The sequence below is a fragment of the Balaenoptera physalus genome, assembly GCF_965194825.1.
Source record: "Balaenoptera physalus genome assembly, chromosome: 11".
NCBI lineage: Eukaryota > Metazoa > Chordata > Mammalia > Artiodactyla > Balaenopteridae > Balaenoptera > Balaenoptera physalus.
Genome location: NC_138896.1, coordinates 58,856,817 through 58,881,757, shown reverse-complemented (window position 1 = coordinate 58,881,757; position 24,941 = coordinate 58,856,817). Strand labels below are relative to the sequence as shown.

At 45.2% G+C, this 24,941-nt stretch overlaps 2 protein-coding genes across 7 annotated transcripts in view; one reads left to right on the top strand and one right to left on the bottom strand.

Annotated features, from left to right (window-relative positions):
* The window catches only part of GLB1 (galactosidase beta 1), a 93,618-nt gene extending 79,259 nt beyond the window's left edge, over positions 1 to 14,359 (top strand). For 2 of the 6 annotated variants that reach the window (XM_082411858.1, XM_082411856.1), the window contains one exon: positions 3,571 to 4,134. In XM_082411858.1, coding sequence (XP_082267984.1) covers positions 3,571 to 3,837 — 267 coding nt within the window. In that variant the 3' untranslated portion in view covers positions 3,838 to 4,134. Of the gene's footprint in view, positions 1 to 3,570; positions 4,135 to 7,661; positions 11,576 to 12,152; positions 12,239 to 12,727 lie in introns of those variants that run through there. The other 4 variants (XR_014250498.1, XR_014250500.1, XR_014250501.1 and 1 more) reach the window with 4 other exon arrangements.
* An 8,426-nt stretch (positions 14,360 to 22,785) lies between these two features.
* CCR4 (C-C motif chemokine receptor 4) overlaps positions 22,786 to 24,941 on the bottom strand; it is a 45,136-nt gene continuing 42,980 nt past the window's right edge. Inside the window, exon 2 of the mRNA XM_082411872.1 lies at positions 22,786 to 24,143. Within this exon, the coding sequence (XP_082267998.1) occupies positions 23,014 to 24,093 (1,080 nt within the window). The 5' untranslated portion in view covers positions 24,094 to 24,143 and the 3' untranslated portion in view covers positions 22,786 to 23,013. The remainder of the gene's footprint in view (positions 24,144 to 24,941) is intronic.

The window sequence follows — 24,941 nt, the reverse complement described above, 5'->3', positions numbered from 1 at the left end:
GAGGACGATCCTACTTCGGGTTCAGTGACATCACTTACTTTACTAAAAAGCAGCATGCTACTGTACCTTGAGGCCATGGAGATGCGTATCAGTTAGCTTTTGCTGCTTAACAAACCACCCCAAACTTAGTGGTTTCAAACCAAAACCATTTATTTAGGTCCTGATTTGGAGTGTTGGCAGACTGGGCGGTGGTTCTTCTGCTGGTCTCAGCTGGGCAGGGCCTTCTAGTCAGCGAGGAGGCCCTCCTCCTGGGGGGCTGGCTGGCTGCCTGCTGAGGCCACATAGCGGCCAAGGAGAGATTAAAAAAGAGAGATTGGTCCACATCTCTCTCATCATCCACCAAGCCAGCCCTGGCTTGTTCATATGGTGCCTGGCAGGGTTCAAAGAAAGAAGACAGATGTGCAAGGTTTCTGCCTGTGCTTTCCCAATCCTTCATTCCTCTCTCTTGGAAGGGCAACCAAACCATCACAGGCTTCATCGTATGTCCATTCTGTTAAGGACTGAGAGTAGAGGGGAAGTTTGTCCTGAAGACTTTCATAGCTTTGGAGAATTAACCGAAACCAAAGACAATGTAACCCTGGGTTTTGGGAAAGTTGGAGGGAAGGTGCCAGGCAGGATGCCTACATATTGGAGTCACTTGGGCAAGTTAAAAGACAGAGTCCAGGGACTTCCCTGGCAGTCCAGTGATTAAGGCTCCACGCTTTCACTTCAGGGGGCACGGAATTGATCCCTGGTCAGGGAACTAAGATCCCGCACGCCGCGGCGCAGCCAATAAAAGAGAGTCCACGTGGGAGCTGAAGGCTTAAAATAAGCCACAGGTGATAATTTGGGGGAGAAAAGAGTAACTAGAACAGATCGTGCAAACTAAGGAGAATCAGGAGAATAATTGTATCACCTTTGATGCGCAGCTAGGAGTGACAATTGGGGGATACATCCGTCGGTCACAGAGTAGTCTGGGAAGTGGGGCCACCACGAGTGTTCGCTAGTGGGAGTCGGACCTTCCAGAAACATGGGGGCAGCTGGAGAAGTGAAAGTTGGAAGAAGGACCAGACAATCAAAGGCAGAAACGCTCATCACCCTCCCGATTTGGTCCAGTCGGCTTCTCTGGGGACTCCCAGAAGCAAGTGGTACCCTGGGAAGCTCACGGGAGGTCTTTGGGGCTGTTGTCTGTGCAGTTACTGCACTGCTGCTTGGCAGGGCAGTGTCTAGGAGGACGAGCTGGACCTGGAGTAGTGGGTGGACCAAGGCTGAGCTGAGCCCACAGGTGCCTGGTTCTGTCAGTTCCTCGTTTAACCGTGAAAACCCCCAGCAGTGCCCCGGCTCCCCTTCCACCTTCCAGTGTCCAGCAAGTTGCTCCTTGCTCGAGGAGCGTTCTGCTCCCAGGGCCCCTGCTCGCTGCACCCTGTCTCCTCGCCCGGGTGAGTTGCATCCCCCAACCCTGGAGGGAGCCAGGGGAGCCTATTTCCACCCTGGGCTCCCAGGTCCCCATAACCGGCACAGGGGGCTCAGGACCCGGTCCCCAGCTTCCAGGTGGACATGCCCGGTGCAGCACGAGGGATGTGAGGGGTAGCATCTTAGAAGGGACTGACCCTCAGCATGGCCGTGGCTGGGATGCAGTGTGGAGCCCGTGGAGCCCAGGCCAGCCCTTGTGTGCTACTCACCGAGCCCTCTCGCACTCCCCCTTGGAGCCCATCGTTCCCCCTCGACCGCAAAAGTCAAGTTCTGCTGTTCTCTAATACTGCGGAAACAGGGTGCTGCCAGATCTTCAACTGATAAAACCTGGTGAGGGTGTCATTGCGTGCACCTTCAGGATGGATCGAGATCGCATATCCCGTGGTAAAAACAAGAGTAAAATAATTCTGAGAATTGTGAAACTGCCACCCTTTTTCTAAATGACTTATCCCAACAGACAGGTGGCTTTCCATCACTGGCCTCCTTTCGTGGGCCTGTGGAGGCCAAGGTCTTTTCACTGTGCTGGTGTGAGGGGTGCTGCCACACCGTGCTGACCACGGGCCAGGCACCGCTTCCTCCCGCCCTCACTGTCCCCGAGTACCAGAGTGAGTGCGGAGCTGCCCAAGGTCACACAGCCAGTAAGTGGCAGGAGTAAGGTTTGAACCCAGGTAGGAAGCTGACATTGAGGGGACACCTGGGGTTAACCAGGTGAGAACTGAGTAGTTCTGCAGCTGGGTCAGGGCTGCAGGTGGCAGCCAGGACTGGGCCTCCTCCAGGGTGTCCCCCAATACATTTGGGCCACCGTGGGAGCAATTTTTTTTTTAAGTATTTATTTATTTATTTATGGCTGTGTTAGGTCTTCGTTTCTGTGCGAGGGCTTTCTCTAGTTGCGGCAAGCGGGGGCCACTCTTCATCGCGGTGCGCGGGCCTCTCACTATCGCGGCCTCTCTTGTTGCGGAGCACAGGCTCCAGACGCGCGGGCTCAGTAATTGTGGCTCACGGGCCCAGCTGCTCCGCGGCACGTGGGATCTTCCCAGACCAGGGCTCAAACCCGTGTCCCCTGCACTGGCAGGCAGATTCTCAACCACTGCGCCACCAGGGAAGCCCGGGAGCAATTTTTATACTTCTCCCTCCCTCCCTTCCTTCTTCCTTCTTCCTTCCTTCCCCCCATCCTCTCCCACGTATTCTCTCTCTCCCCACTTGCTCTGTCATGTGTGTGAGATCTCCCCTCCTTTGCTCTCTTTCTGTGTAACAGAAGGTTCCATCTATTCATCCAACTGCTAAGTCCCACCTGTGAGCAAATCCTAGCTCCTGCCTAGAGGCTGTGCAGACACACCTGCACCTGGTCCCTATTCTTGAGGACTTTCTCCCCTCTCAGTTTTGTGGTGGAAGCAGCTTCTCCTACTCACGGAAGTCGTCTTTGCAGCTTGTAGGATCCCCTCTGCTCCTTGAAGCAAGTCCCCACCCTCACTCTGATGCTGGTGTGAAAACTGCCAAAACACAGCAGGAACATAGACACCCACCTGGGCGTCCCCCGTCTCTCCCTCCGCGACCTCCACGTCCTTCTAGAGGACCTGTGTGTCCCAGGCTGCAGGCCCCGTGCTTATCTCGTGCACAGAGGCAGCGAGGTCACCACCTGCCTGGAGGAGGGGAGAATAAAGAGGGAACGCTCGTCTCCTTGAGGAGGCAGGGAGGCAGCTGCCTACAGAGGCGCCAGGCAGAGGCTGGTGTGTGCCGAAAGGCACCTGACCCCCACCCCGCCCTGGACCCAGGACGAAATCCAGTAACTTGGTGCATCTGCCACAGTGTCATCCAGTGCTGATATGTGTGGTGCTGAAGCCAGTCAAAGGGACCAGACACATCTCTTCCTGAAGCAGTGTGGGTACCAGGGGCAGCTTTTGTGGCTTCTCCCATCCAGCCCCTGCCCGACTTGGCTGGACATCTCGGCAGGATGCTGGATCCCACCCTGGCCTGGCCTGGCTCTGGGCCTGGCCTGTGGCAGGAGAGCACCTTTCTGGGGACACTGCCCGCCTCCCCGCCCTGGTCCCCTTGCACCAAGGCTCTCGCACTCCCCAGGGTGGTCAGTGCAGCTGGGTTGATGGTTTTCTCTCTCTCCAGGGTCAGGTGTGGATTAATGGCTTTAACCTTGGCCGCTACTGGCCAGCACGGGGCCCCCAGATGACCTTGTTCGTGCCGCAGCACATCCTGGTGACCTCGGCCCCAAACACCATCATCGTGCTGGAGCTAGAGCGTGCACCCTGTGGGCATGGTGGCCCAGAACTGTGCACCGTGGAGTTCGTGGACAGGCCGGTGATCGGTGCAGTGAAGACCCACAGCCATGTTCCTGCAGACCAACACCAAGACTCATGGCTGGACCGTGTGTGATGACAAGGACTGTGACCCTTTGGAATTCTAGCCCTGCTCATACCTCACATGCCCCTCGGAAGGTCAGCATTCACTGGAGAGTTTGATTGGAAAATAGATTAGGTGTGTTCTCACCTGAGGTTTCTGACGGTGCCTGACGCACCCCCGTCTGGCTGCGTGGACATAGGGTGAGGGTGGCAGCCCAGCAACACACAGAGGCATCTGCAGAGTTGGAATGGAAGCGTTCAAGGTGTTTCCGATTTTTATTTTGTACAAATCATGTAGTCTTTTTATTAAATAAAATTTGTATTCAAATGATCTTACTGTTTTTAATGTTTAGCAGGTGTTAAATTATAGGTTCTGATTTAAATCATAACTAGACTTGAGTGGGCTGAATAAGCCACTTCACTAACTTGAGGTTGGTTCAAAGGAGTAGAAAATAGTCTTGTTTTGGTCTAGTGGACTATTGCTTTTCTGATCTTTATTTGACTTCCTTTTGAATCTCTGTGATATCTACTAGGTGAGCCTTTAAACACAACTCCAAATAATTATGCAAAGGATTGACGGTTGGAGAGCGTAGACAGGATGGTGCATCTGTACAGTAGGAGACCCCAGAGCCACTAAAATGGTGATGCAGACCATGGTAAGTGGTGTTAAAAAAGCAGGTTGCCTTAAGTTGGATCCTATTTTGTGTGTTTAGACATAAGAGCTGCACGTATGCACACATTCAGCCCAGGCCTGTTCAACGTCGGTAGACACGTGAACACACGTGGACATGCAGAGACCAGGCGTTGTGTGAGATGCATGTCCTGCCCGGGGCATCCTGCTGTCAGACATTGGGCACTGTCCTCCACCACACCCAGTTCTGAGCATACTGTATATTTAATCCACTCGTCCCCCCCAAGGACTCAGAGGAACGTATTGTCCTCTTACCCGATTTACCAAGTCACATGTCTACAAGTGGTAGAGATACGGTTTGAACCCCGGTTGTCTGGCTCTGGTATCTAGACACACATTGCATTCGTCATATATCGACACATGCTCATGTGCCCACAGGAGGGGACCACAGCAACATAAACAGAATTGTCAGTATGAGCATATCTGGGTGGTGGGTGTTTGAGAGATTGTTTACCTTTTCTTTTTTGCTTACCTGTATTTTAAATCCTGTACAGAGAAGATGTACATTTTTTTAAGGGAGGAAGAAAGGAAAAATTTCTGATCCTAATCTACAGCATCTTTTCACGGGAGTGTGTTTTTCTCTGTCTCCTAGACATCAGTGATGACTGTCTGGGATTCAACAGGGAGTTTGGAAACTCTGGTTGAGCCACTGCAGGAGGCAAGTATGAGTTGAGACAGACCAGAACTTAACTCAGGACTGTCTTCCGTAGCATCTTCTGCTGGATGTCCTGCATCCTTTGGATGTTGGGCCGACCACAGGGTGAAGGGGCTGCTACCTGCACACGCAGCCTCACTGCATCACTCTTTCTTCCACTACTAAGTTACTGAAAACTTAGAAAACGATACTCAAGAACTGTGCCCAGTGACACGTTTTGGGAAGATGTGAGACCATTCCTTTTAAAGCCTTACATACATTGGTACATTGCACGTCCCCCTCCCAGAGATTCCCTGTCATGGAGTCTCCAGAGGCTCAGGCAGTGGAGTGAAACCACCGCGTCAGAGCGTACATTTCCCTTCCATCCTCTCATCCGATATTCAGAATGGCACCCTACAATAGGCAGCAGTAAACCCACTTCACAGATGAAAACATTGAAACGTCAGCGAGAGCTGGAGTTGGATTCCAATCTGCTGTATCTCTGTCCAAAGCCAGAGTGTTTTGTCTGGTTCATGTGAGGGAATCTTTTGGGGTTTTCACCCTTGTCCAGGATGTCATGTTCTGGAAAACAGAATCTTAATACACAAATGGTACCACCCTGGACTCTACCCAAACCTATCCAACCCTCTGTACTGCCTCTCAGGGGCATACATTTCATCTTCTATAATGTCGTTCTTAAAGTACAATGCCCCTTCCATCATTCCTGATTTCTTAACTCTGTGGAAGGGTGCTACATCTGAAAATAATAAGGGCAGCACCTTTATTGCCTGCTATGTAAACCTTTTATATTAAATTTATCTTAAGCTGGTTTTAATATGTCAAAGCTTTCTGAGCAGGCCTGAGCTAACCCAACCATAACACTGATGTTCCTGGAACATTACCATATTTTCAGCCATCCTTGTGAACATCATGGCCTTGGCTTAGACGTTCCCCAGATTTGCACAACCTGCAGAACCTCTTGTTTTGAACAGAGTTATTGAAGTGTGATTTACATACCATAAAATTCACTCAGTTTGATGAGTTTTACTAAACTTATATGGGTGTAAACCGCCATCACAATACAGTTTTAGAACACTTCTTTCACCCCAGAAGGTTCTCTAGTGCAGAAAATCTTCATTTCCACCCTACTCCAGGGAACCACGAATCTGTTTTCCATCACTGTAATTTTGCCTTTTGTCAGAATTTCATGGAACTGGGATCACAATATGAAGTCTTCCATGTCTGACTTCTTTCACTCAGCATAATGTGTTTGAGGTTCGCCCATGTTGTAGCGTGATCAGAAATTTCTTCCTTTTTTCTGCTGAAGAGCATTCCACGTGTGGACATCTATTTGTCAGTTATGGGCATTTGGATTGTTTCCAGTTCGGGGCTCTTATGAATAATGCTGATCTGAACATCCATGCACAATTCTTCATGTGGCCAACTGTTTTCCTTTCCCTTGGGTAGGCACCTAGGAGTAGAATTGTTTAGTCACATGAGAAATGTATGTCCAACTTTTTAAGAAACTGCTAAACAATTTCAGAAGATCTTGCCTGAGGCAAGGAAGGGATGAAGAAGGGACAGAGGCACCCTGGGCGGGGCCCTGTGGCCCTGGAGTTTGTGCCCTCTGTCTCTTTACCCTGCTCTGTGTCAGGCTGCTCAGTGTCTCTCTCTTTTTGTCTGTCAGTCAGTCCATTGTTATTTCTCAGCAAATCCAGTTTATTCAGAATGAAATTGTTTCGTGTTCATCCGAGTTTGGGTTTTTTTCATTGTTTCCCCAACAAGCGATAGGTCTTCTGTCAGATGACACACATAGGAAATGATCTTGTGTGGTCTTTGTTTCTTGCCTTATGAGCATAAAAAAAAAAAAAAAAAAGTCATTTCCTGAAATCACTTTTTCAGTCAGTGCTCTGAGGGCTTCTGTCTGGTCTGTGGCAGAAGAGACGGCTCGGGTGGCCTAGTAGCTCGTGGGCTGTGAGGGAAGTCCAGTCGGTGTCCAGATACTCGGGCTGAGGCGGTTCTGGGTTAAGCCCAGCCTCTGCTCTTGGTCTGACTGAGCACGTTCCCGGGTTGTCCCCTGCCCTTCAGCCTTCGGGTCCTGAGGTTTGCTAACTAGACACCCGGCAGCCCTCTCTTGTCTATAAAAGCCCAGGGATGATTCTCAACTGATTCCTCAGCAGACAGCTGCTCTGTACCCCCAGGGGTTTTCCACATGTGAGGAACCCCCCAGGAGCCCAGGCCTCTGAGCCCTCAGGCCGGCAGCACCGTCCCACCCCCCCACCCCGGTGAAACAGGACAGGCTGGGGGCAGAAACGCTGGTGCGTGCTCCCACGCCATCACTCACCATCGACATGGTCTCAAGGAAGTGATTCGCTTATTAAGCCCCCATTTCCTCACCTCCTAAGTGGGGTCCCCACTTGTGGAGTTTTTACATCAAAGGCAATAATCATAAAAGCACCTCATAGGGCACTTGCCATGGAGCAGGGACTTCCTGAAGGCTAATTGCATTCTTTCCCATCACATTCCTCCACAGAAGCAGGTAACCGATCATCTGGAAACCTGAGGGACGGGCAGGGAAGAAAAGCCACCAGGAGACACCATCCTTTCCCTGGAGCTCCTTGTGTTCAGTTCAACAGCTTGGCTCTTCTGACCGGGCGCCGTGCTTGGCTGAAGGACGCAAAGCCAAGGAGACAGTCTAGTATCAAACATGGACCCAGACCAGAAAAGAGGGGGGAGGCTCCACAGAAAGGGTGAAGGTGCTTCATCCATCAGGACCCTCCAGCACTAGCCTGGCCTTGCTGGGAGCAGCCTGTGCCTACAGAAAACACTTGAAATCCAGCGTGGACTTCAGAAACCTCAGTGTAGACCTCAGGGTCCTCCACTTCTTTAAGGCCTCTGTTCAACTGTTCTCAAAACTTAAGCAATTTTCTGGTGCCAACACCTTGAATTCCTAATCCGAAGGGCATTTCCCATCAGTGCGTGCCATGCTGGTTGTGGTCTGTTGCTACACATCAAACTGCTTCAATACATTTGCATAAGTGGCATAAAAAACTATTTTGTGATGTACATGATTCCATAGATCAGGAATTGGGACAGGCACAGCAGGATGGCTTGTCTCTTCCATGACACCTGAGACCTCTGCTGGGTCCTGGAATCGTCTGGAGGTTCCTTCACTCCAGACGGCATTTGGGCTGGGATGTCTGAAGGCTGAGCTCAGCTAGGATTGTCAACCAAAGCTTCCATACATGACCTTCTCTATGCCTTCAGTAGCCGGGTTCCGAGAGGGTGTGTTCCAGGAGGGAATTCTAGAGCGTCCTTTTTGTGTATTTACGTCCATCCCACTAAAGTCTGAGAAGCCGGTGAGCATGAATTGAATCCCTTCACCCTTGGTCCGAGGTCCCGTTGGCAGAGCACTGTGCTTGCTCCAGAGTGGGTATGTTTAGCCTGTGTTAATGAGTTGGATTCTTTTGTCTCTTTTGCAGATTACTGGCCTTTAGGGGTCCCACCAGGTATTAACGAAAGGGGAATTGTGACTCTGAACATAGACTAGAAATCCACTGTGTGACCCTCCACCAGCAAGAGTATATGGCAGGGTGAGGTGATGGGAGTGTATACTGCACTTAAAGTCTGGTTTCCTTCTTTGTTATCTTTGGATTTAGATTTCTGAGCAAGGCGTGCACTCTGTCCAATTTACTTCACCTTGGCTTTAATTTTTACTAAGCAATGGGATTTTTATCTAGGTAATTGGGCCGTTCTGGATCACCTGTCCTCTTTTCCATGGCCTTTGAAGTCATGAAGTGTCCCAAGAAGTGTCATTGAGGACTCCCCGGGGGTTCAGGTCCTGTCCCTTTTAGGGTGGGTGTGCTCTTCACCTTTAACTATGAGTGGAGTGTTTTCATTTATACAATAAATGTTCATTCAGTACTTACTCTGAACCCCATGCCACTGTGTAGGACGTATTTCTTGCCCCTCAAGGAGCACACAGATGTGTGAATGGACGATGCAGTGTCTGTGGGGAAGACAATTCCAAGGACAAGACCAGCGTGCTGTGAACATTCCGGATCTAGTCCTGGACCTGTTGCAGAGCTGGGATTGGTCAGGGTAAGCCTCCTGGAGTGGAGCCATGTGGAGAATAAGAGAAGGAGAAAGGAATAGAAATGAAGAGAACAGAAGGTACTTTAGGGAGGAAGCAGCAACTACAAAGATCCAACGTCTAGACAGACAACAGAGAATTCCAGAAATACTCAGACCCCAACCAGTCTTACTTAACAAGCACCCTTACTTCTCACTAGCTCCAATTCTAATTCTCGGTAAACAACTCACGTAACTGACTGTAACCTTGTGGGTTTTGCCTTTATCAGCCTCCCCTATTTTGTAGTCCAGCGGAACAAATTCAGGTGCTTCTTGAGTCTGTGTCTCCCAGGCTACAGTCCTAACAAACACCAAATAAACACCTTTTTATTTCAATCGGGTCTCAGTTTCTAAAAATTTTGGTTAAAACTCTTGTTTCATAGTCCAATGAATTCTTCTGTTGCAGGAGTCTGCAATACAAGAACTTATTTTCCTCCTCAACTGTTAAAACTTAGATAATTTGTTTTCTTTCTTTCTTCTTTCTTTTCTTGATTGCTGTTATTATGGAAAATGGTAGGGGAGAATTTTTCTTTTCGACTCACACTTGAAGAAAACATGTCCCACACAATCCCTCCATCTCCATCATGTCTCGTAAAATCTCTCTATCTTCACACTAAATGTGCTAAGAATCTCATCTGTCTCTTTGGGACAAATGCCCACCTCCAAAAGAGCCTTTTGTTTTTCGTGGTAACTATAGACATTAAGGCAATTATCTCACCCAAAGGTTTTTGAGATAATGGGCGATTTCCTGTTTTGTTGACACTTGCTGTTAATACTGTACTCTCCCATCACCTTAACTGCAATATGTGGTCATCATGGAGCTTCTGCAGAGTAGTCTTATGCTCATGAAGCAATAGCCAATGATAATAACAATCACAAAAGAAGAGGAACTTCCATCGTTTAATTAGGCAAAGGACACATAAGTAAATATCCTGGGTACTGTGTCAGAAATTCAGACTGGCGGATTAGGACCAGGTTGGCAAACATTCTGTGAGCCTTGGGGGCAGACGAGGAAATGGGAGAGCTAGGTTGCCCTGATAATTATTAGAGGAGGGACTGTTAATCCTTGCTCAGGTTACATCTCCTTCTGTGGGACTTAGCTCATAATATTGTTGTTATTTGTTTACCGTTGACCCGAGAGCCTTCACGACAAGTACCATGTGATTTTCATTCTTGTATCCTTGGTACCCAGTACAGCACATCTAGCCCTCAATCAATGCTTTCTGGATGAAAAAATACTTCTGTGTCTACATTCACAGACTGGGAGTGGGTCCATGTGTTTTCAGTGTTGCTTTAGCCGTGTCTAACACAGATGCTAGCTGAGGTGTCCTTCTCTTTAAAAAATTTAGATGAGATTTGTCTTTAAAACCTTCCCAAGATTTCTGTGAACCCCGGGAGAGCTTCCTTTCTCATAGTTTCCTCTGGCTAGACATTGTGCTTCCACTGAATTAGTTCAATTCATGAACGAGCTCATCATCCCACACAGTCTTTTGCAGTATCTTGACTCAAATGTGGAACTGAGTCCCTTGAGTTTCACCAAAACCTCACCCACATTGGGCCTTTCATCTGTAGAACTTTACAGAAGCTTTAAGGAGATGTGGGTGAGGGACAGTCTACACAGCAACAGCATAAGCTTGATAGTACTGAATATCAGACACTCCAGTTTTTACAAGACATTCTACCATGCTCCATATTGCTTGGCCATCCTTGTTTTATCCTCGCTTCTCTTCTCTTCTTTGTCCACTCCCACCTCTGAGTTTCTAATAACTTAAAAATTAAACATGTCCCATCTGTATTCCTGAAATGACACATTCTCACCTTTCTCCTTCAGGTCCAGTTTCTTAGGAAGGGCCCCTGAGAAGGCTTCCATGCGCTAAGAGAGAGGAGTCAAAAGGAAAGCCAAGTCAGATGCCAGGGAGCATCCCTGGGAAGGGTTCTGGCATGGCCACCTCCCATGGCCAAGCCCCTGGAGTGGGAAACCACAACAGAATCCCCACCAAAGTTTTGAGATCTGAGCAAATGGGGCTTTGCGGGGAGGAAGCAAGATCCCTGAGCTCCCCATCATGACTCAAGTGTGAAGGCAACATGGGATGGGTGTCTGCACGTGGACCAAGGCCCCTTCAAGGGTTCCTATGAGCAAGACATGGAGTGGAGAGCAGAAGGATGGTCTCTTATGCCAGCCAGAGCAGCATGAAGTAGCAAAGCCTCCAGAAAGCCCTGCTAAGTCTTCTGAGGCCACAGAGGAATACAGGAGAAAATGGAGCATTTCCAGTGTTGCAAGAGGAATGCCAAAGGATCAGTGGATCAACTCAGGAGGTCAGTCCATGGGTTGATGGTTGAGGCCCAGACAGGATGAGGTGCATTTCAGCAGGTGCTGACAGCAACAGATGACAAAGACCAGAGTCCCTTTCCCAAAATTGTGACACCGAATGTCACTGAAGGAAGGGGCGTGGGTTAAATGCTGAATTGACTGAGATTAAGTCTCTGCCTTTTGGAGGAACTGGGGTCTCAAAACAGAAGTTAAGTTCAGTTCTAGATGGAAGTTTACTGTTGACACCCACATACATCTCTCTTAACACCTTTGGGTAGGATCAGCCCTGTCTGGTGTCGGTAAATGTTTTAGAATCGTTTGTTCTTTGTTAGTAGGTGTTATTGCTTCCTCAGAATGGATCAGCATATTTATTTAGAAGTATTTCCTCCACTATTTTATTATATTGAGTTCATCTCAAGTGAGCTCGTTTGGATTGTTGATCTTGTTCATTGCTGTAGAATTATATTTCTTCCTTGGACTAAGGAGTGTTGGATTGCAGGCTCATTTTGAATGGGAGATTTCCTATTAGTTTGTTTATAAAGATTTGTTTCTCTCTCTCTCTGCTCCTCCATCCCTACATAGGAATTTTGAGGTTGCCTCTGTATTGGAGGCTGTTGGTACCCTACCCAGAAGCCTTTGCCCACTGCTGCACCCCTCCTTTACCTGCTGTGAGTGTTGGTTGTTCTTTTCCCCAGAGAGCTACTCCTGGCTTAATTAGGAAGATGCCTCACTAACATGAGAATACAAAAGGCCATACCCTTTGCCTCAAAATGGGCTTAATTCTGTGAAACAATTCATGCTCCAGAGCCCCTGTGAAATCAAGCCAATGCAGGCAACTTGTAATGGTTAATTTTATGTGTCAACTTGGCTAAGCCACAGACATTTGGTTAAACATTATTCTGGGTGTGTCCGTGAGGGTTTCTGGATGAGATTAAATTTGAATAGAAATATAACTGATTTCTTTATATTGATCTTGTATCATGTAATCTGCTGAACTCATTTATTAGCTCTAAGAGTTTTCCTTATGGATTCCTTAGAATTTTCCACATAAAAGATCATGTTGTCTGCAGAGAGATGTAGTTTTACTTGTTCCTTTGCAATCTGAATCTGGATGCATTTTTTTTCTTTTTCTTGCCTTTTTTTTTTTTCCTGACCAGAACCTCCACTATGATAGAAATGGCGAGAGCAGACATCCTTGTCTTGTTCCTGATCTTAAGGGGAAAGCATTCAGTCTTTCACCATCAAGTATGATGTGGTGAACATTCTTGAACAAGTCTTTTAAGGACTGAGATCTTCCTTTCTATTGAGTAAATACCTCGGAATAGAATTCCTGGATCACAGGGTACGTATATGTTCAACTTTACAAAGAATTGTCAAGCTATTTTCCCAAGTGGCTTTTGTATCCAACCATCTTTTAAATTTTTCTTGTTACATGTTATGTATCATCTCAGTGAGTTTTGGAAACCAGGAAGGCCCCCAAACTGTGGGCTTCTTGTTGCACCTTAACTGGAAGTCTCCTCAGTGATAGACTCAACACATCTGCAACCCTCAAGAAGTTTCCAAGGGGGGACATCCCTGGTGGCGCAGTGGTTAAGAATCTGCCTGCCAATGCAGGAGACACGGGTTTGAGCCCTGGTCCGGGAAGATCCAACATGCCGTGGAGCAACTAAGCCCACGTGCCACAACTATTGAGCCTGAGCTCTAGAGCCCATGAGCCACAACTACTGAAGCCCGCACGCCTAGAGCCCGTGCTCCACAACGAGAGAAGCCACCGCAATGAGAAGCCCACGCACCGCAGCAAAGAGTAGCCCCTGCTCGCCTCAACTAGAGGTAGCCCGTGCGCAACAATGAAGACCCAATGCAGCCAAAAATAAATAAATAAACTTAAAAAAAAAAAAAAGTTTTCAAGGGACAGTTCTTTTATTTTCAACTTAAATCCATTCCCTCATAAGCTCACTCTTTGTCGACTGTACAAACCCTCTCAAACTCCTCCTTAGTCATTCCCCCAAGAGAAGCCCAGCTAGACCACAAAATCTGCCGCTTGAACCACCATTCACTTTATTTGCATGTGATGTTTTTGTGGCCATGTCATTACAATTAGGAGGAATCCCTCTAACCAAGGCAACCATGGAGAGGTGGTTGTACAGTCCAGTCTTGGTGCAGATCTTTTTCGTGCCTGGCAGGGCTCCAGTTATAGCCTTGGCTTATCTCCTGTGTGATCAAAAGAATGCAAACATTCTGCAGGCTCCCACGTGCTATCTTGTAACCATCTCATACCGCAAACTCTGCTTCCCATCCCAGGACTGACAGCATCTTCTTCAAAGCACTGCACATCTCCACAGGCAGGTATATCAGGATGAGCAATCACCTGCTCACCTCACTTGTGAGCCCTGCTTTTTAGATTCTCTCTCTGCGGTTCATTAGTCAGTTATCCTTAATCACAAGGTCTCCCTCTTTTTATTTTTCTAAAATGGAGGGTATTGATTGTTTTGGCAGAATATGAAAATAATGCATGTTTGTTTAAAGAAATAAAGAAGCCCTGAAATTATAAAGCATAATTCTTCCCTCTATAAAAATGGCTAACATCAATAATATCTCAATAAATCTGGAAACATTTTAAATGACTAATAGTTTGGGGTTGAAGTTTGAGGTTTATCCTTCCAGGTTTTTAAAACGCACTTAAGGGAATTCCCTGGTGGTCCAGTAGTTAGTGGTTAGGACTCAAAGCTATCACTTCCGGGGCCCAGGTTCGATCCCGCAAGCCATAAAAAAAAATAATAATAATAGAAGCACTTAATATACATCATGAACATTTCTGCATGGTAGTAAGTTTATAGCTGGACATCATTCTTTTTAATGGCATATTCCATAATATGGGTATACATTAATTAGTTAATTTTTATTATTAAATGTTTTAACCATACAGAAAAGTACTAAGAATAATGTAATAAACATCCATGTGCCATTTAATCATCAGAAAAAAAGTTCAGTCGTGTATACATATTTTCTCCAGTTTGTCATTTGTCTTCTGATTTTTCTTTTGGTGATGTTTCGTCATGCATATTTTTGTATTCACATAGATGGATTTATTACTCATTTCTTTTATGGCTTCTGAATTTTGAGAATGTTCTTGCCTGTGCCAAAATTCTGAAGAAATTCTCCCATGTTTCCATTTAGAACTTTTATTGTTCCAACTTCTACATTTAAATATTTTATCTATTTGTAATTTAACCATGTATGGTGTGAGGTATGAATCAAGCTTCATTTTTTTCCCAGATGATGGTCCATTTTGGTCTACTCCTTAAATAAACAATTCATTGTGTCCCTCCTTTGATTTAAGATGCCATCTTTTTTTTTTAATTGAAGTATAGTTGATTTACAATATTGTTAGTTTCAGGTGTACAGCAAAGTGATTCAGTTATATATATATAAATATTCTTTTTTAGAAGACGTGGTATATATGTATTATATATATATAATGTGATATCACTCAGCCACAAAAAAGAATGAAATCTTGTCATTTGTGACAACATGGATGAACCTAGAAGGCATTATGCTAAGTGAAATAAGTCAGACAGAGAAGGACAAATACTGTATGTTATCACTTATAGGTGGAATCTAAAAAACAAAATAAATGAACAAAAACAAAACAAATGAACAAATGTAAAAAAAAAACACACTGTCATAGATACAGAGAACAAACAGGTGGATGTCAGAAGGGAGGGGGTGGCAGATGAGTAACATAGGTGAGGGAGTTTAAGAGGTACATCTTTCTAGTTACAAAATAAATGAGTAACAGGTATGAAATGTACAGGGTGGGAAATATATCCAATAATTACGTAATATCTTTGGTGACATTTTTTCTTTTTCTTTTATTTCATATCTATATGAGATGATAGATGCTCACTAAACTAACGTGATGATCATTTCATGATGCATGTAAGTCAAATCATTATGCTGTGCACCTTAAACTTATACAGTGCTGTATGCCAATTATATGTCAATAAAACTGGAAGAGGAAAAAAAATAAAATTATGAAGAAAGTACAGAGAGTTCCTATATACCCCATATTCCATTTCCCCTATTACCAATATCTTACCTTAGCGTGATGCATTTGTTATACTTGATGAACCAATATTGATGCATTATTATCAACTAATGTCCACATTTTATTCAGATGACCTTAGTTTTTAGCTAATGTCCTTTTCTGTTCCACAACTAACTACATTTAATTGTCATGTCTCCTCAGGCTCCTCCTGGCTGGAACAGCCTCTCAGACTTTCCTTGTTTTTGCAGATGTTCACAGTTTTGAGAGGTACTGGTCAGATACTTTGTAGAATGTCCCTCTTTTCCAGTTTTTATACCTCTAATTTATTCCACTTACAGCAAGGAGCTAGTATCTCCAGCACGATGGCGTGTAGCAGTGATGATAGCAGGCATTCTTGTTGTCTTTTGCTTTTAGCTAAAATACCTCAGGAGTGCCCTGTTAAGCATTTTGAACTGAGATAAATATATTTGATCATGGTAATAAAATATTATATTCCTATACTTCTGTAGTATTCCTATCCTGGTTATAGTCAATATTATTTTTCTTAGTGTCTATCTTTGAATTGTTTTTTTTTAATTAATTACTTTATTGTTTGTTTTTATTTTGGGCTGTTTTGGGTTGAGCTTCTCATTGTTGTGGCTTCTCTTGTTGCGGAGCGCAGGCTTCAGTAGTTGTGGCACGTGGGCTCAGTAGTTGTGGCTTGAGGGCTCTTGAGTACAGGCTCAGTAGTTGTGGCACACAGGCTTAGTTGCTCTGCAGCATGTGGGATCTTCCCGGACCAGGGCTCGAACCCGTGTCCCCTTCATTGGCCGGCAGATTCTTAACCACTGCGCCACCAGGGAAGCCCTATCTTTGAATTGTTAAATATGATTATGTTTGTATTTGTGTGTGTGTGTGTGTGTGTGTGTGTGTGTGTGTGTTTGGGGCAGGGTGTTGGTAATTTTCCAGGAGGCAAGCTGTTTTCACAACCCAATGACTCTCTTTTACTGCCACAGAGAGAGATTGCCTCCTGCAAATCTGAAATTTAACAAATCTGCCTCGTCTGCTCTTCTGAACCAAACTGGGACTCGGAGGGCTTCTGACTGAAGCCCTTCTCCTGGAGGTGTGCCCCTCCCTTTGGGAAGTGGATTCTTTCAGTGCTTTGTGAGGTCCGTCACTGCTGCACCCTCTCCCCACCCTTCTCTTCACCTTTCCCCACAATTTGTGCCTGATGTCGGCTGCTTTTAGCAGACCTTTCATATATTTTGGAGTCTGAAAAGTATCTCTCTCTCCAAGTTTGACTGAAAATGGAGTTCGTGGGTTTTTTCATTCTTTCTTCTTGCTGTTATTTTACAATTTCCCAGAGAAGATGAAAATGCAGACTTCTGCAGCTCTGTTCATACCAAAAGTCTTAATGAAGTCATTTTTGACCCAAAGACCACAAACTAATTTCTGGAACTAGGAGGCAATTCAATCAACCTTTGAACTCTGTCACACAAAGTTTTATTAGAAACATAATGGGGATTTTGGAGAGAGGACTGGTGAACTTTGTGTAGTGAAATAGAAACTTGAATTGCTAGCATAGAGTACTTAATTAAGAGATAAGGAAATTCACTCATTCACGAAAAAATAATTGAACAACTGCTCTGTGCTAGGCATTTTACTAAGCAGTGAGGTGATGATTATTGTTCGTAGGGTTTGTCTAATTCATTATTAGAATATTGTTTCCCCTGAACTCAGTTGCTTGGGGATAATAAAACCAACCTTATCTACTTTAAGAAGAGGCTGAAATGAGTTTCAATATATGAAAACAGTTGGTGGAGTTCTGATATTCTGAAAGGGGAATTTGGAGCCATTATAAGCTTTTAAGGAGTGAAGTATTTTATTTTTATTTTTATTGAAATTAGTTGATTTACAGTGTTGCCCTGGTTTCTGGTGTACAGCAAAGTGATTCAGTTATACATATATGTATCTATTCTTGTTCTGATTCTTTTCCATTATAGGTTATTACAAGGTATTGAACATAGTTCCCTGTGCTACAGACTAGGTCCTTGTTGGTTATCTATTTTATATATAATAGTGTGTATATTTTGATCCCAAGCTCCTAATTTATCCCTTCCCCCCTTCCCCTTTGGTAAACGTAAGTTTGTCTTCTATGTCTGTGAGTCTATTTCTGTTTTATAAATAAGTTCATTTGTATCATTTTTTTAGATTCCACGTGTAAGTGATATCATATGATATTTGTCTTTCTCTGTCTGACCTACTTCACTTGGTAAGGTAACCTCTAGGTCCATCCATGTTGCTGCCGATGGCATTATTATTTTTTTTTTTGGTGGCTGATTAATATTCCATTGTACATATGTACCACATCTTCTTTATCCATTCATCTGTTGGTGGACACTTAGGTTGCTTCCATGTCTTGTCTATTGTAAATAATGCTGCTGTGAACATTGGGCTGCATGTGTCTTTTTGAGTGAGAGTTTTCTCCAGATACATGCTCAGGAGTGGGATTGCTGGATCATATGGTAGCTCTATTTTTAGTTTTTCAAAGAACCTCCATACTATTTTCCACAGTGGCTACACCAATTTACATTCTCACCAACAGTGTAGGAGGGTTCCCTTTTCTCCACGACCTCCCTAGCTTTTTTTTTTTTTTTTGATTTGTTGTTGTTGTTGCTGTTGGCTGGGCCACGTGGCTTGTGGGATCTTAGTTCCTTGACCAGGGATTGAACCCAGGCCCTTGGCAGTGAAAGCACGGAGTCCTAACCACTGGACCTCCAGGGAATTCCCTCCAGCATTTATTATTTGTAGACTTTTTGATGATGGCCATTCAGGAGTAAAGTATTGTGACCACAGAAATGGGTGGAGCTTGTGTCTGGTTCATTTGAGCCCAGGAAGCCACTGACCGGTACAGAACAGAGGACGTCAGGTGGCCACAACATGGCCAAGGGTAGAGTTGGCCTATGACTATAATAAGACAGAGTGTAGGGACAATGCCTCAGGGCTTGAGGCAGGCAAATTATGGCAGCAAAGGTGAGGTTGACTAATGGAATTGCATGAACCAAGAGTCAAATGGGGGCCAGAAGGCAATGAATGGACAGCCCTGATGCAAACTCAGTGCTTCCTCATTTTCCCACAATGGAAATGGGGTCAATTTCCATTTATATTAGGTGCTGATCCAGAAGTCCCCATTTCAGACCTGAGTTCCTGGAAACAGACTCTGAAACCCTGAGATTAGCATACAGGAGATTTAATGGGGAGTCCTCTTGGGAACAACACCTGTAAGGGCATGAAGAAAGCAGGAGTGGGCAGTAGGAAAAGTTGGTCCACAATGTAGCTGCAACAGAGGCCCCAGCTAATCTTATGGGGAGCTCTGCAGTTGTAATGGCCTATCAGCGTTGTCCCAAATTAAAGCAAGGGGGCAAGTGTCTCTTTCTCCTCAGTATCCAGGTGCTGGATATGAGCTGGCCCAGGAAGGACAGCCCTGAAAGGAGACCAGCTGAGAGCCCCAGATGTCAGGGCTCCTGGTAGATGGTGCAGTGAGCGGCCCTCCATCCCGCATGGGGTGTGTGGACGGCATCCCACAGCACCCACTGACAGTCTCCTCCAGCCCAATGAAGGATGGCCACTGGCTCAGGAGCTCAAAACTGCTGCCTCTTAGGTCTGTAATTTTTCTTTTGTCTCATCTTTTCCTACTTTGCTCCTCTCCCCCACCTGCAACGTTCACTTTAACTACAAAAACCTACTCATGGGCTTCCCTGGTGGCGCAGTGGTTAAGAATCCTCCTGCCAATGCAGGGGACACGGGTTCGAGCCCTGGTCTGGGAAGATCCCACATGCCACGGAGAAACAAAGCCCGTGAGCCACAACTACTGAGCCTGCGTGTCTGGAGCCTGTGCTCTGCAACAAGAGAGGCCGCGATAGTGAGAGGTCCGCGCGCCACGATGAAGAGTGGCCCCCGCTCGCCGCAACTAGAGAAAGCCCGCGCACAGAAACGAAGACCTAACACGCCAAAAATAAATTAATTAATTAATTAATTTTAAAAAAAATGAATCAGATTTATATAAAAAAAAAAAAACCTACTCACCACTACCTGACCACACAGTGTGCTCTTGACACCACACCTGCCTTTTCATGTGTGATTTCATCAGCATAGACTGTCCTTCCTCCCTTCCATTCATCCAAATCATGCTCTTCTTATAAAGCCGACTTCAAAAGCTACTTATATTATGAAATTTGACATTGAATCGATTTCTCCTTCATCTGGGGTCCTGAAGCATTTTGTTTGTGACTTTTTTATCCTATCTGTCCTGCTTGCACTATAGTCGATCTTGTGCTTGTGTTTTCCTTACTCAGATTATAAATTCCATACATGCAGAGCTCACTCCTTTATCCTATATTCTATCCATTACCTAGCATCCGGTTTGGCACAAAACAGACTCTCAACAAATAGGAATAAATTGCATCAAATGTCCCAAAGTGTTATGAGAGTTTCTTAGGAATAAGCTACTTAAAGATCTGAAGACCTTTGGCCATCACCCTGTATTCTTCCTTCTCATGGGAAGCAGGTAACACATCTATTTAATAGAATTTGAGTACCAACTACGGGACAGATCTTGACAGGGCTGTTTCTTATTATTCTTTTTGTTGTTGTTGTTGTTGTTGAGGTAAAATTCACATACTATAAAACTAATCATTTAAAAATGTGCAATTCAGTAGCATTTAGTACATTCACAATGCTGTTCAGCCATCACCTCTATCTAGTTCCAAAACATTTACATCACCTCCGAAGCAAACCTGCTTCTTCTGTTCTTAAAGAAATTACACCTAGCCTGTGTTCCCCAGAAGCGAGGCATGTTGCAGCAAGAAAAGGATGGGTCTAATGTCTGAAAACTTATTGTTAAACCCACCTTAAAAAGGGCTTCTGTTGTGAGTGGCACACGTAGGGCAGCTTGCTTGTTCTTTGTGCGGAATCGACATCAAGAGATTTTGGAAGCATAATTTTTTGGTACTTGGGCAGCTGGTGATCATTGGTCCTGATGCCCTCAAAAAAAACCTTTGAGTAGAAATCAAGCTGGCTTGCTTTCTATGTTTCTGTTACTGAAGGGGAAGAAGGAACTTTCTTTTCCGTGTTCTGAGAGGATTATGTTTGGCTATCACTGGAGGTTTTATATTCCCATCCTGAGGGGACACCCCCCAACTTTGGAACAAGGGAGGCCCTGAGTGACTGGAGGTGATAAGTGACCCTACCTTCAGGTGGAGGGGTGGTAGCTGTGTGGTCTGCACCGCAGCCTTGCTTAGCAGTGTATGCGATGGACAATGAAGGGACAGTAAAACCCCTTTGGCCAGTCTTTGTCTTTTGGTGTCCTTACTGGGGTTTGGGGTTGTTTTTTTTTTTTTGGCCATGCTGTGTGGCATGTGGGATCTTAGTTCCCCAACCAGGGATCGAACCCACGCCCCCTGCAGTGGAAGCTCAGAGTCTTAACCACTGGACTGCCAAGGAAGTCCCTCGGTGTCCTTAAATTTCTGTCTCCTTGTGATTAAATGAATGAAATTACAAGCTCCCTCAGGAAAGGGGAGGCAGTCACTGGCTGGGAAGTTCAAAACCACACTTTATCTATGACCAAGGAACATAGATGCTTTCAGTAATCATCTTATTTCTTTTTTCAGTCACTCTGAACTATATTCTCCTTTACAGATGCGAGGAAACTGAGGCTAAGAGAGGAAAGTAATGTGCTCAGACTTACAAGGAAACACAGAGGTAGGATTTGCAGACCCTGCCATATGGTGCGGAGGTTCTCTAAGGAAACACTGCCTAGGAACCCGGCCCACCCCCACTCCTTATCCATTCTAACCTCCAAGCATTGTTGTGACAACACGTAGCGACTCCTTTCCCCATCCCAAGTGGTGATCTTAACAGTGAACCCTTTAATTCTTCCTCTCGGGGACATCCGTCTCATCTACGACATGTAGCGAAGATGATTAATCGAGACAATGGGAACATTAGTGGCTCAGATTCTCATCCCCGTCGGGAGACCAAACACACACATAACCAGGAGAAACCATACACGGGTTTATTTTATTGTGTTTTATTGTATTTCTATAAAGGCAACATCAACTTACCCTGTTAAAATCACTTCTGAAAATAAATTTTCTGGAAATGCATTCTTTATAAATGTAAAGCGTGCAATAATGTGTAAATTTACAGAAACATTTTAAACTGGTTAACTCAGGTAATAGTCTGTAAAATAGGTTTTGTTTCTGGAGATATTACAGGTATCCCTAGACTTTGTTAAAGTCTTTACTTAATTCTGATTAAGGCTTTACGAACAGAGATTTATCTTAATGGTGTAAAATGATTAATTACGTAATTAAAATGACTTGTAAGAACTTTTGAGTCATCCAAAAGTTAAAAAGCAGGGCCAATATTTTAAAAGAGAGGATGACACCTTGGAAAGTCATTTTTATGCCACATCAGCAACAACTTTTAGTGGCTTATTCTTGCCTCACTTGACGGCAGGCACTTCAAAATGATTAAGGAAAAATTGTCATACTTGATTAGTCCTCATCATTTTTGGTTTTGAAGGAAATGTTTGTAAATGAGTAAAAGACCCCAAATAAATGTGTCTGGGCCTATGTATTATTTTTTTAATTTGAATATTCATCTGTTATAATTAAAACAAAACATGTCCACAAGCATATGAAACTGTGTTTGAATTTCCACAAGTATGTTTAGATTTGTTAATGCCTTGTATTTCATGTTTGGAAATCAGACCACGCTAATGCCTTTTTCTCCTTATTATTGTAATCAGCATTGAAAGCTTGGCTTCCATTAACAAATAATCCTTTACAATAAAAGAATCAAGATCTAAGTTCATTACTTCACTATTCGTTTCTGCAGACACCTGACTTCATGGAGTATACCATGCTTCAGATATATTCTTAGGAAAACACTGGGACAGCATGCCGAAGTTTTCTATATTGTTTCACAAAAAGCTAGAAGTTAATTAAAGGGCTCATTTTCACAGCAAGAAGTAGCGATTTACTCCCCCAGTCAATTCTCTACAGTCCCCTCTGGAGAATCCCATGAGTTCAGGTTAGAAGGGACTGGTCTTCCCTTTCCAAAATCATCCATCTCCTCATTGAAACACTGCTCAGACTCCTCCTCGGGTTTACTCATCCCTGCAGGAAAGCCTGGTGCGAGGAAGGACATCTTGGTCCGGGTGAACTCTAGTCACACTGAACTTGTACTTGGCAGGAAGAAAAGCTGACTGCAGGGTGAGAAGCCCTACAGTGTTTTGCAGTGGATATAATTCTTCTTCCCGGTACTTGTTCAGGAAACTCTTACTACAATACAGTTTTAAATAAGCTCTTAATTTGGGAAGCTTATTAACTCTGCTTTTTGCATTTTCATCTTTTACAGAGCATCGTGGAGGTCGTGGTCCACCGTAGACTGTGTGTAAGATGAGCTGGGGGTGTCGGGGTAAATCGGGAGGAGCCTACAGTACTGGCAGAGCACCAAAGTGCCCCGGCAGGTTTTGAAGAGCTGTACGATGTACTTGCGAAATTTCTCCCCCAGGAAAAAGTAGATGACCGGATTAAGGCAGCAGTGAACGAAAGCCAGGGTCTCTGTGGCCTGAATGGCATAGTCCAGGTGTCTCTCAAAGGTGCAGTCTTGAAGGACCTCCAGCTCCACGAGGATGTCCAGGAAGAGCACCACGTTGTAAGGGGTCCAGAACCCCAGGAAGAGGACCACCACAGCAAAGATCATCTTCACTGCCTTGTTCTTCTTCTCATTTTTGCAGTGCTGCAAGGTCCTGATGATCATGGAGTAGCAGAACAGCATGATCCCCAAGGGGATCACCAGCCCTATAAGGTTGATCTCCAGGGAGCTCAGAACCTTCCACCTCGTGGAGTTGAAAGAATACTTGGTTTTGCAGTAGGTGTGGTTGCGCTCAGTATAACACGTGCTGAACACAAGGCCTGGGAGGGAGGCGAGCACAGCCACTGCCCACGTGGCCACGCTGGTGATGACCCCGTAAGTCAAGGTCCTCGCTCTCAGGGAGAAGACCGCGTGCACAATGGCCAGGTACCTATCGATGCTCATGAGTGTGATGAAGAATATGCCGCTGTAGAAGCCCACCAGGTACATCCAGGAAACGAGCTTGCAGAGGCCGAGCCCGAACACCCACTGGTCTGCGGCATAGTAGCCCCAGAAAGGGAGCGAGAGCACGAAGAGCAGGTCCGAGATGGCGAGGTTGAGCAGGTACACATCGGTCATGGACTTGAGCCGCTTGTACTTGAACAGGACCAGAACCACCACAGAATTTCCAAGCAGACCAAACAGAAAGACCAAGGAGTAGAGGGGGGGCAGGAAGAGCTCCCCAAATGCCTTGATACCTTCCTTGGTGCAAGGTTTGGGGATGCTTTCATAAAGATAATAATTGTTATAGATGCTTTCATCCAGGGTGGTGTCTGCTATACCCGTGGGGTTCATTTTCAGATGTATAGGCTCCTCACGGCAGGTCTGAGCCCAACCAGAAGAACCTAATGAGCAGAAGAGCCAACAAGATTTCTATCAGAACAAAAGCGAATCAGAACGGTGCTGCGTACAGAGCACAGCTGCTTCGTATTTTGCCCAGATCATCATACACTCTTCCCAACCTTCCCACATGGAAGGGCTCAGGTCCTTGAACTGAAGGTCAGTGCAGCCAAAGTGAAATAATCCTGCCCTTTGGAGGCAGATTCCAAATTACAGCTCTGCCACTTTTCCTACTCCTCTGCTGGGAGCGCTGGTTCTCCCGTTTGTAAGCGGGGGTAGTAAAACCTCCTTATCAACAAGAGGTTTTCCTTTTTTTTTTTAAGATTTCTTTTTCAATATAGGGACCATTTTTAAAGTCTTTATTGAATTTTGTTACAATATTGCTTCTGTTTTATGTTTTTTGGGTTTTTGGCCATGAGGCATGTGGGATTTTAGCTCCCCGACCAGAGATCAAACCCGCATCCCCTGCACCGGAAGGCAAAGTCTTAACCACTGGACTGCCAGGGAAGTCCCAACGATAGGTGTTTTTCAAAAGTATATTTCTGAAAGCTAGTCTGGCATTACTGAAATCACTCGCAAGAATGACAAGACTAGCTGACGTGCCCAACAGAACTTTACCCAGGGCCTTTCTGACATGAAAGCCAAAAAAAAAAAATTAAAAAAAGATTTTAAAATCTATGCATGTTTCCCCTTCAGACTGTAACACCAAAAATTCAGTGATGACTTAGGTAAATCATCAGGCTAGAAGGGAACCAGGTTGGCCTCTTGCCTTTATATAAAAATTCTGGGACTTCTCTGGTGGT